This window comes from Engraulis encrasicolus, chromosome 9 (genome assembly GCF_034702125.1).
Source record: "Engraulis encrasicolus isolate BLACKSEA-1 chromosome 9, IST_EnEncr_1.0, whole genome shotgun sequence".
NCBI lineage: Eukaryota > Metazoa > Chordata > Actinopteri > Clupeiformes > Engraulidae > Engraulis > Engraulis encrasicolus.
In genome coordinates this window covers 29,126,559-29,139,058 of record NC_085865.1, presented here as the reverse complement: position 1 = coordinate 29,139,058, position 12,500 = coordinate 29,126,559, and the positions used below count along the sequence as shown (strand labels likewise).

The 12,500-nt window shown below is 43.6% G+C and overlaps 1 protein-coding gene across 1 annotated transcript in view; it reads left to right on the top strand.

The window, feature by feature from the left end:
- The window catches only part of LOC134455667 (cyclic nucleotide-gated cation channel beta-3-like), a 23,073-nt gene that overhangs the window by 9,726 nt on the left and 847 nt on the right, over window positions 1–12,500 (top strand). Inside the window, exons 6-17 of the mRNA XM_063206883.1 lie at window positions 843–1,051; window positions 1,329–1,379; window positions 1,613–1,699; window positions 3,733–3,797; window positions 4,472–4,594; window positions 5,160–5,301; window positions 7,551–7,710; window positions 8,629–8,726; window positions 9,106–9,189; window positions 9,991–10,109; window positions 11,228–11,380; window positions 12,498–12,500. The exon at window positions 12,498–12,500 is cut by the window's right edge and continues 151 nt beyond it. Coding sequence (XP_063062953.1) covers window positions 843–1,051; window positions 1,329–1,379; window positions 1,613–1,699; window positions 3,733–3,797; window positions 4,472–4,594; window positions 5,160–5,301; window positions 7,551–7,710; window positions 8,629–8,726; window positions 9,106–9,189; window positions 9,991–10,109; window positions 11,228–11,380; window positions 12,498–12,500 — 1,294 coding nt within the window. The remainder of the gene's footprint in view (window positions 1–842; window positions 1,052–1,328; window positions 1,380–1,612; window positions 1,700–3,732; window positions 3,798–4,471; window positions 4,595–5,159; window positions 5,302–7,550; window positions 7,711–8,628; window positions 8,727–9,105; window positions 9,190–9,990; window positions 10,110–11,227; window positions 11,381–12,497) is intronic.

Genomic DNA, 12,500 nt, shown 5'->3' with positions numbered 1-12,500 from the left:
GACATGTTCTGCCATGTACACGACCAGATCTTAAACAGATAGATTCACAGATGAAAGATAAGAAAAAGCAGATGTTCTAGAGTAAAATTACCAGGGGGACGAGGTGGGGCCAGTGTTTTTTCAGGGGGGCACATAAATTGGCAAAAGATATCCGTTTTTAATGTTATGAATATATAAAATAGAAATGTATATCACGTTGCGGTTAGATATTGATATTTTAAATCATTGGCTGTTCAACACAGGGGCCACAACGGGGGCCAGGAGGAAATCTACAGGGGCCCTGACCCACTCTGGCCCCTGTCTAGAACCGCCCCTGATAAAAAGATAAAGACCTTTCCCTACACCTAACCGTCATCGAAGTCATGTTGCTGTGATCGTGTAGCTTTGACTACAGTGGCTCTGTTAGACACCTAATGCATATGTTAAATATTCCCCTCTGGTCAATGAGTTGAATAGTGATGCATTGGAATTATATGAAGTAGCCATTGACAGTATATATAAATTCTGCATACCTGTTGATCACTATGGGCTTTGGTTTGGGTGGGGATGGCGGCGGCCTGCAGTGCACACAGGGAAACATATTTTTTTCAGGGGACCATATATACATTTTTTACATTATACATTTTACATAACCTTTACACAAATACACACACACACACACACACACACACACACACACACACACACACACACACACACACACACACACACACACACACACACACACACACACACACACACACACACACACACACACACACACGCACACACACATTCTATTCTTCTATTTACTGTCAATGGATGTAGATCCATCTCACCTTCTCCTCTTCCTTCCTGTGCAGACCGGCGCTACATCGGCTGGCTGAGCATTTTGACCATCGCCTTCAACTACAACCTGTGGTTCATCCCGGTGCGCATGACCTTCCCCTACCACACGCCCGAGTCCATCCCCATGTGGTTCGCCGCGGACCTTGTTGCCGACGCCATCTACATCATCGACATGCTCCTCTTCCAACCACGCCTGCAGTTCGTCAAGGGTGGAGACATCATAGTGAGTATACATTCACCTAGTGACCTACTAGTCACAGGTAGACTGTCCATATGCTTATTTAAAGACATTCTAAAACTATGTTTTAAAGCATAAACTACAATGACAATCAAGGGCTGTCTTGTAGAGTGAAGACATTGCTTAAGTTGGATGCATACAGCAGAATTGCATAAAGTAAACTCTGGTGTCAGATGACTGGATCTGGATAGGAAAAATGTATGGCTTTATTTAAGATGGAGTTACTTGTCTTAATAAATAGTATGTTTTTTTTTCTCTGTAGTATGACCAGGTTCAAATGAAGAAACATTACAGGGAATCCCCGAAGTTCCAGGTACTTAACAAAAACACTGTCGCTATTACATTATAATATTACACTGCATATCAATTTTTCTGATTCATCTGGAATTCTCCAAGTTGAAAATGCATGTTCGTCTGAAAATAATGTCATCATGGAAAACTGAATTCTGTAACATAAAGCATAATGTGGTCTTAACCATTTCCTTTTTTATGCATTCTTTTCTTGGTGCACCTGCCAAATCGTGTGTTATTTTCTTCTCTTCACAGACCGCACTGCTGTCTGTTATACCATTCGACCTGCTCTACATTCCCTTTGGCTTCAAGTCCGTCTTCAGAGCCAATCGTCTCCTGCGGGTATGTGGTCATCTGTTCACAGTTCTCATTTCTCAGTCCTGTTTTTGTTGTGGATGAGTAGGCCTATATTCTTTGCGGTAGAAACTGAGACACACAATTGGCAAGAACAGGGATGTACATCGTAAAAAAATGCTGTCTTCATTTAACATTTAGAGCAGTGGTTCCCAACCTATGGGTCGGGACCCAACCTATGAGTCCCTAAAGATCCAAAGAGGTTTCTTGATTTTAAGGGGTTTAATTTTAAATACCATATAAAACCCATGTTGAATAAATGTCAAAGCATTTATTTAACTATATGCATAGAGGCAACAAAATATAAGTGCAACATTAAGTATTTATTCGAAATTTGACCAAAGACGAATTGAGGAATAAAATAACTAAAATGAGTTTTCTAAGGAAACCGAGGGTATCATGTGACTCCCTCTTGTGCGGGCGCTCACGCAGTTGGGTCACCAAAGCTTACAATGGTAAAAACATGGTGTCCCTGAAGAAAAAGGTTGGGAACCACTGATTTAGAGGGTACTCTGGGGCAAAATGCATTCTACAATTATAGGTTAAATCAACTCTCTAAGTGTTGAATTAACACTGCGTTTAAAGTATGTGTTTAGGTCAGGCGTAGGCCCCATTTTTAGTTTTTTTTTTAAGGGATTACATCTTTGTCAGAAATAAAATAAAACATGAGCAGCAAAAAAACAAGATGTATTCTATGTATCCCCTACTAAATCATTGCTGTGTCTCATATCACACACAGTACACAGTGCACAGTGCACTGAGGTCTTTAGTGCAAAGTGTTGTGGAAAAATTGCACCGTCCACTGTGCCCTCACTGGAATTGACAGGCGAGCATAGCATTAGCATAGCAAAATAACGGTTTGCTACTGTTTACATGGCACAGCGTCTCGAGTTGTGCTTGTATTTACATTTCCTTCACCCCAAATGGCAACTACCTTGCATACAATACAGTACTTGGCTTGGCATGAAAAGTTTAGTGTCTGAGCAACATTACTTACAGAAGTAGCCTCTTACTGCAGATGGGGTCGCTGACGGGCCTATTCATTATTTGCTGAAAATTCAACTACATCATAACAACATTGCTATGACAGTACAGAGAGTCTTAAGTAACAGATTAAGACATAGTCATTACAATGTTGGTGGCAGTAAGGTTATATCGTAGGCTCTGCGCTAAGGGGTTAAGAGACTCTTGTCCAAACTCCTGAACTGCACGTTTCTTCCGTTTCGTTAACAATAAGGCAGCCGTTTAGTGCATGCACGGTGTCCATTGCTCAAGCACTGACCGTGGTTAAGGCAGCATCCGGACACTTTCAGTGCACTCAATTTACCAAAATTGTCAGCGTGAGAGCCCTACACACTGAAATATTGTACTCGAAGTGCACAAGTGCGCGATATGAGACACGGCATGTCTCGCATTACTACAGATGGTGATCACAAGAAAAAAACATCCACACAGTTTTTATTTGTTTTCAGAATGTAAAAAAGACAAACAAATTGAAAGCACAGATTCTCTATGCTTCCCATTGGTGTATCTAAAGCAGCCATAACGCAAGCCTGCTTCTCATTAAGCAAGATTATAAGGTCATGAGTGCATGGGGTTTGAGTGTAGAGCCCAGGATTATACTGCAGTTCCCAGTCAGGCACTAACCCCAAGCTCTCACCCTGCAAACACCAGGGGGAGGGTACGGGGACGACGGTACGACGGCAAAAGGGACGACGACAAAAGGTTCAGTTGTCCCTAGGGTTGCCAAGTGCCATGGAAAAAAATATGGGACATCTCATTCAGGGTAATAGGCAATAGGGGGTGCTTTATTTCTTTGAGGTGGCCAGGTGACTTTGTCCCGGCCATACTGTAGCTGTCATTGGCCCTGCGGTGGCAGATCAGTGTTGTTTTGGCTTTCATCTTTGTGTGAAGCATTGACAGCACTAACGTACATTCCCATTCACTGTGTCTATATAATATTGAATGACTAATAATACATTTTCAATCTGAAAGTTAAAATCTCTCTTCTGCTCCTGCAGAGCGAGGCTTTCAATGAGTTCAGTGACCGTCTGGAGGGGATTATGACCAAGGCCTACATCTGGAGGTATTTTTACACAGTTAATTTTACAGAAATCAAACACAGCCCCTGAAAATACAGTACACATATTTGCCTGGTGACGGGGTACAGTATGTTGTGTATGCCCAATTTCCTTCATCTAAATGATTCTTCATTATTCTCATGTTGGGCCTTGTTGACAGCAATTGCAAGTCAGTAATGATGTAGGAAATGATATATTACTCAAACTTGGTTAAGTCCAAGTTTCAGTGCAGTCTACTCCTGAGTTACCCTTGCTCCTCTTAGTCCTTTACTCCTAGATGGGGTCATGAAAATGCAAACCAGAATTCAATATGAATGTATTCAATGTAATGTCATGTTTTCAAGCAGAGATTTTTCTGCAGACAACAGTTGACTCTAAAATGAAACTGAAGAGGCCACAGAGATACAAAGCTATCAGGTGTATCACTGCCACTGTGACTGTACAGTAGCCCCTTAATGCACGCCGTACCTCCAGTGGCACGCTGTAATAGCCATTGAACAGTAGTACTACAACAACACTATAACATAACACAGGGCTTTTAGTAATGCACTACGACTTGGTCATTTCCATTATGGTAACAGAAACATTTTAACGCCATGTCTTAACGGGTTTTAAACCTCCAACTTCCCATCCACAAAATCCAGACTGAATCAGCTTTTCTTCTTTCATGTGTTTTCAGAGTCATCCGCACCATTGGCTACCTGCTGTTCATTCTGCACCTCAATGCCTGTGTCTACTATGTGGCCTCAGCCTACGAGGGCATTGGCAAGAGCAAATGGACCTACAGTGGAAAGGGCAGTGCGTGAGTGCATGTATTATTTTCACACACAGCAAGATACACCAATTCATTTCAATGTTAAAGCATTGTTCAATATTAAAGCATACTATACTATACTATACTATATTATACTATACTATACTATACTATACTTTACTTTACTAAACTATACTATACTATACTATACTATACTATACTATACTATACTATTTCTATACTATACTATACTATACTATACTATACTTTTTCTATACTATGCTATACTGCAGTACGTATATTCCCACCTAAATTGTATTGTACTGTATACTGTTGAACTATACTTCCTACTATCAGTATAGTTCCTGTCCTTTTGTATACTCTCTCCCTCTTCAACAAAATTTGGCCTCTTCTTCTGACGTGCCTCCTCTCCTCTCCTCTCCTCTTCTCTCTTCTCCTCTCCTCTCCTCTCCTCTCCTCTCCTCTCTCCTCCTCCCCTCTCCTCTCCTCTTCTCTCCTCTCCTTTCCTCTCCTCTCTTCTCTCTTCTCCTCTCCACTCCTCTCCTCTCCTCTCCTCTCTATCCTCTACGTCTCCACTCTTCTCCTGCCTCAGCTACTTGGCCTGTTTCTTCTATGCGGAGAAGTCCCTCCTCATGATAGCAGAGCTGCCCTTTCCTGAGACACTGTTCGGTCAGGTCTTTCAGATGACAAACTACTTTTTCGGGTCCCTTTTTCTGTCCACAATTCTCGGGCAGGTAGAGCTATACCTTCCTCTTCCTCGTGCTCTTCCTCACTGGTGTCCGCGAGTATTTTTCTGCTGCTTTCTGCAATGGCTGGACATTGTTGCACTGGCTTTGGTTTGCCGCTGTGGTGTTGTTGATGTGTGATGCATGCACCTCTGCTTTTGCCGCTTGTAACTGAATGGTGAATACTTGTATGAGGGCCCTTTGGCCAACAAAAATGGTGAGGGGAAATATGGATGACCTGCTTTGTGATGCTGCATCTGCCTGAAAGAATGAACAATAAAAACTAAAAACCGCATGGCTGCCTAGATCGCATGCCTCTGATCCTTTGTGTTGGAAGGAAGGAGTTTCCTTAGTTCTGTCGGCTGTTGCCAGGGGAGGTTGAGCTCCAACATATCAAGCTCATTGAGTCTGACTCAGGTTTATTCACTACATGCAGTTTGCCATTATCAGACTCGTCTGTTATTTTTGTGTGACTTTGTGAGATACAGTATTTTGAATTCATTGATTTATTCAACAAATGGCAGCTGCTTTTTTTAAAAAATATATATTTTTAAAGTTTTTTTTATGTCTTTATAGACATATAAATACAGGATAGTATGAGATGCTGTCAGGAAGTGAGTGGGAGAGAGAGATGGGGGAGGATTGGGAAATGACCCCAGCCGGACTCGAACCAAGGTCCCCTAAACATCCTGTTTTGTATGTAATTGTGGTCACCTGAAAATTGGGCATCTCGACTTTTATGCATTTCTCAACTTTGAGCATGTGATTTGGTTTATCCTTGTCCAATTGCGGGCACAGACAATAGCTAATTCCCTAAGATTCTGGCTATATTGAAGTTGTCAAGTGATGAAAAAGTAATTGATAAAACTAATACTGTATTTTGTCTAAGCAGACAGCTTGTTTCCGGTCACTATACATCTAGAAGATTTCAGTGATGAAGACACTGGGCAATAGCCTACTGAACACCATCACTGAAGATCTGTCTGTCTGTCTGTCTCTCCCCGTTTTGTCTTAGACTTTGTCCTGACTCTGGAGTCACTGAGGAACAATGAGTTGATCTGTTTGTCTGTCTGTTTGTCTGTGTGCATGCCTGTCCGTCCATCTGTCTCTGTCTATCTTGTCTATCTATCTGCTTTATCGTTTCTCTGGACACTTGTGTCAAGACTCTTCACTGAAAACACTGAACACCACTGACTGCAGATCTGTCTGTCTCTCCCTGTCTTGTCCTCTCTCCTTGCCTTGCCTTGCCTTTTCTTGTCTGTCCGCTCAGGTATCTGCGCTGCTATTATTTTGCCGTGCGAACGCTAATCAACATCGGAGGGCTGCCCGAGCCTCACTCAGTCTTTGAGATCAGCTTTCAGATGTCAAACTTCTTCGTTGGTGTCTTTGTGTTCTCAAGTTTGATTGGACAGGTAAAATGACTGCCCCACTAGAGTAGCCTATGTTTGTAGATACAAGTTTTTCACGAGGTAGACTTTCAAGATACACTAGTTTGTAAAACTCCTAGGCTAGCTTATTATATATATTATTATTATATAATATAGATGGACTCTATTTTTGATGGGCCGGTCCAGAGCCATAGAAGGAAAAGAGTTTGGCATATCCCACTGACCTCCGGGTTCTATTCTTACACAACAATGGTGGCTCATGGAGACTTTGACACACAGATCGCAATTGACAATAATTCCAAAATAGTTCCAGGAAGCGAGCATCAAACACAGAAAGTACTTTAAATTAATTTTTGATTCATCTTTATGTAGTGGTTCTGTGTTTGTCTGTAGCAAAAAGAAAGACGCTGACTAGAATTATTTGAATCTATGTGAAACATGTCACCAACCGACTTCCTGTGCCCTGGTTGTCTGACTTTCATGGCTCTGGGCAGGTCAAGGTCACCAACCGAGATAAACACCCGGGATGAACAATTGAGATAAACTCTTGGTACACAGAGATCGTTGTGATTGGCACAAAATGTCAGTCTACCTTTCCAGTATGTTTTGGCCTGTCTAGTGGCCAACCTTTTGCTTGCATTTGTTGCTTGCTTGCTTATTGTCGTGGCTACTGCTTATTGTTGTGTGTTGTGTAAATGGGCCCGATTCCAAAGTGTTTACTCAATCACTTCATAGTGTCTAAGGAGTGAAGCAACACAACTTGCGTCCTATGTAGTGAACTACTGTACAAACAGTAGTACAGTATATGAGGCACCATTCTGGATGTATTTCCCTTATTGGTTTGTCCCGACTGGATGTTGTCTGGTGCAGATGAGGGATGTGATTGGAGCAGCAACGGCTGGCCAGACGTACTTCCGCAACTCCATGGACAACTGTGTGGCCTACATGGTGGCCAACCGCATCCCCAAGCTGGTGCAGCACCGCGTCAGGACCTGGTACAACTACACCTGGGACGCGCAGGGCATGCTGGGTACGTCTACTACACACACACACACACACACACACACACACACACACACACACACACACACACACACACACACACACACACACACACACACACACACACACACACACACACACACACACACACACACACACACACACCTGGTACAGCTACACCTGGGACGCACAGGGCATGCTGGGTACGTCTATTACACACACACACACACACACACACACACACACACACACACACACACACACACACACGCACACGCACACGCACACAAACACACCTGTGCAGCACAGGACATGCTGGGTAAATCAGGGGACAAAAGAGGAAAGGAAACCACACACTCTTCTTTCCAAGAAGAGAATAAAACTTTTGCCAAGTAAAAAGTCTTGCCATAGAAACAATTGGAACATTTCAGCCAACAGCCTTTTTCAAGTTCTCCAAGCAACTTCACATTGAGAATGAGCATTTAAGGGGCAGTCATGGGCTACTGGCTCTTTGGCTGCCAGTTCGATTCCTGTCACCCCCACACACCCCCCCCCATCCAGTTCTCCCCCATCCTCCTCCAATACTGGGGTAGCCTGAACATGGGACTGGCCCTACAAGCATTTTTGCTGTCTGCTGTGGTGCTGTGGTGTGAGGCTTCATAACGACAATGGGACTATGGACACGGACAGTACAAACTGTACATATAATCTGGTGTTGCCAGATTGGGCGGTTTCCCGGATTTTGGAGAAAAAAACGTCCAATATTTGGCCATAGAAATTAATAGAATTCGGCGGGATTTAGTGCTTCCAGGCGGGTTTTGAGCATTTTTTTGGCTGGAAATCATCAGCCTCATCTGGCAACCACGGGCCCAGTAGGCTCGTCCAGTAATCTATCCCTGGATGTGATGTGATTTGATAATGTGATATGCTGTTTGTTTGTCTTCAGATGAGTCTGAGTTGCTGGATAAGATGCCCCTGGTCATGAAGACAGCGATAGCTGTGGACGTCAACTTGGCCACCTTCCAGAAGATTGACCTCTTCAAGGTAGGATATTCACCCCCTTTAATGTGTGTGTGTGTGTGTGTGTGTGTGTGTGTGTGTGTGTGTGTGTGTGTGTGTGTGTGTGTGTGTGTGTGTGTGTGTGTGTGTGTGTGTGTGTGTGTGTGTGTGTGTGTGTGTGTGTGTGTGTGTGTGTGTGTGTGTGCGTGTGTGTGCGCGCGCGCGCGTCTGTGTTTGTGTTTGTGTGTGCGTCTGTTTTGTATACTGTTTTTTTTACGTAGGTGTCTGTGTCTATGTCTGTGTTTGAGATAGTGATGGAAAGTCGTATGGAGAGATGGAGGGGTAGAGACAGACAGAGTAAAGTATCTACACACGTTTTAAGTGGTATCACGTCATATACTCACTCCACTTCACTCCACTACAGGGCTGTGACAACCAGATGTTGATTGACATGTTGCTGCGACTCAAATCCATTATCTTCCTGCCAGGAGACTTTGTGGTGAAAAAGGTGAGCGTTGGAGAAATCTACCTTGGCATACCGTATCAGCATAGCATATGAGGCAGCCGTTGTGTACTGTAAAGGTTAGGATGACTGCATGCCATCCATGAAGTACCTTTGAACAAGGCACCCAACTCTACACCATAACAAATAACTTGTATGTAAAAGTAACTTTAAGTTACTTTGGATAAAGGCAACTGTTAAAGGTGTGCTGTGTATGTTTTAGTAGTTTATTTCCAGGATGTATGCTGCCCATTCACAAATGTTACCTTTTTGTATGAATACATACCACCACCATAGGATTGTAAGTATTCATTATGACTGGGAAACTTTTCATACATGAAAAGGTGAATCTCCTCCATGTCTACCATTTTGAATGACATTTTAGTTGCAAAACATACTGTACTTTGGTCATACCAGCAAATAATTCTTTAATACTAAGTAAATATTCGTGAAAAGGACAATTTCGGCAACAGGCAGAACAGAACAGTCAATGAGCAGCATAGTTGTACTGTAAGTATAATGTAACTGTAGGTCAGTGGTCTCCAATTATTTTTCCCCAAGGGCCAAATTATGTAGCGCAAATGAGGCTGAGGGCCAAACAAATCGCCCGACCGTATGGCCACAGATAGCACACATATATGTTTTCATTTGTTCCAACTTCATGGCGGGCCAAATGTTTGCCATGTCCGTGCCGGATCTGGCCCGCATGCCACCATCTGGAGACCACTATAGGGCCTTCAAGGGCCTTGTCAGGCAGTCCCCATTCTCCTCTCCACTCCATATCTGAGTGTATTATCTTCTCCACAGGGAGACATCGGTAAAGAGATGTACATCATCAAGTCTGGAGCTGTGCAGGTGGTGGGTGGCCCGGACAACTCCATCATCTTTGTGACGCTGAAGGCCGGCTGTGTGTTTGGAGAGATCAGGTAGAGTACAAGAAGTAGTTTGAAGCCTGCACATTCAAAAAACGTCTGATCAGGGAGCAGGACAACCAAATGACCAGATGAAGATGAGAAAAATTCCGCGTCAAACTAGGATTAGGGTGTTCACCTGAAACGTTACGTAAAGATAAAAAAAGTGGGAGCAAAAAAATCCTGGTTTGAAGCTGACTTTTTCTTATCTTCATCAGATTAGGTAGACTAGACAATGCAAAACTGCTGTTATTGTTCATGGCAAATACTGTATGATTTTTTGAAGATATGCTAAAAGGTTTTGTTCATTATGGTCACACCACTGGTCAAAAGTGAAATTGTTTGTAACGGAGGCTAACTAGCACAGAGTTGGCGTGGAACGTTGGTAAACCTCCCTCCGATAGCTTCATACAGTCTCGTGCCGTTGGGCCGAGAGACTAGTCTCTTGGCCGAGAGACTAGTCACTTGGCCCAGCGGTATCGTACTGTGTCTCCCATTGCCGAACCGTTGTAGTTGACGAGGTCGCACGTTCGATCCCCGAGGGGGGTGAACAGGTGCAAGATGACCTCCGTCACAGTGGTGCCGCTGACCCGGGATGGGAGTGAGGTTTAAGGGGGAGAGTGTAACGGAGGCTAACTAGCACAGAGTTGGCGTGGAACGTTGGTAAACCTCCCTCCGATAGCTTCATACAGTCTCGTGCCGTTGGGCCGAGAGACTAGTCTCTTGGCCCAGCGGTATCGTACTGTGTCTCCCATTGCCGAACCGTTGTAGTTGACGAGGTCGCACGTTCGATCCCCGAGGGGGGTGAACAGGTGCAAGATGACCTCCGTCACATGTTTCTAATTCAAGCAGGAAAGAGGAGTTCTCCTCCTCGAAAATATTCAGTACAGCTCAATATAGCTCAAAGAGGGCCTCAAGACGAATTCAGAAATTCTCAAAGCAATTGTATTGCAAGTCAATGAAACACATTTGTGATGTGTCTGTTGTGTTATCATAATATTTCTTACTCATTTACAAACATTTGTTTACAAAAAATTGCCGCCTGTTATTCTAAAGTTTTACCAAAAAAACAAGTGTCGCTTCAGCACATTACATGGGGGCCAGACCCACTACTAACCCTGGATCCTCTTCAGTCTGTTACAGTCCTCAGCCAACGGAGGCAACAGGAGGACGGCTAACGTGAAGGCTCACGGCTTCGCCAACCTGTTCGTGCTGGAAAAGAAGGATCTGTTTGACATCCTTGTCCACTACCCAGAGTCCCAGAAAGTGTTGGCCAGGAAGGGAAGGTGAGATGATGGTCCTAATACAACTCTTGTATGAGTGAAGCTGTGGTCTATTGGTTAGGGAGGTGGTCTTAGGAACAAAGAGATGCAGGTTCGAATCCCACCCTTACCTCTCCCTACATCTCCATCCATGTCTGAAGTGCCCTTGGACACAGCACCTTACCCCACATTTCTTCAAGGACTGTAAATGACAAAAAGACCAACAAAGGTCGGCGTCTGCGCCTTGAACTTAATGCTCGTGTATTGCTTGGTGCGAGCACTCCCAAAAAAGTAGTAATCACTCAAGATAATGGAAAAAAGGAGGCGCACACAAGACTTGTGTGAAAAAGTGTATTGAAGCCGGAAATATACAACAGAAATCTAACTGGAGAGACAGACGTTTCGGAGCTAGTCCATTCTCAATGTCTCCAGTAAGAGGCATTGTCCTACTGGAGACATTGAGAATGGACTAGCTCCGAAACGTCTGTCTCTCCAGTTAGACTTCTGTTGTATATTTTCTGCTTCAATACACTTTTTCACACAAGTCTTGTGTGCGCCCCCTTTTTTCCATTATCTTGAGTTCAAGGACTGTAACCAATACCCTGTAAATAACTATAAGTCGCTTTCGATAAAAGCATCAGGTAAGTGTAATGCAGTGAAAGCAATCTTTTATGCAGAATCAGCAAACAAAGAGCGGTTTTCCAAATTGCTATAAAAAGCAATTTAGTCATTCATCCATCCATCCATCCATCCATTCATTCGTAATTGCCTTCTCGGCCTACTGAAGGTTTGTCTATCACAGCCCCATCACAGATTTTTTTTTTTTGCCTTTATTTTGAGACAGGATAGTGAAGACATGACAGGAAGCAAATGGGGAAAGTGAGATGGGTAAGGGTCGGCAAAGGACCCAGGCCGTGAATCAAACCCGGATCAGCCACATAGTAGACGAGTGCCCCACCGTTAGCGCCACGGCAGGGCCACTTGATAACATTTGAACAGGATGCTCAATGAATGGCACATAATAAACTGGAGGTTAACACTGGCAACGGAGGCATTTGAATCAATGCTTTGCTTTGACAAATTCTCCACATTTTCAGTCATGCATTACGTGTAATCGACTCATGTGTGTTTACGATTTCAGGCA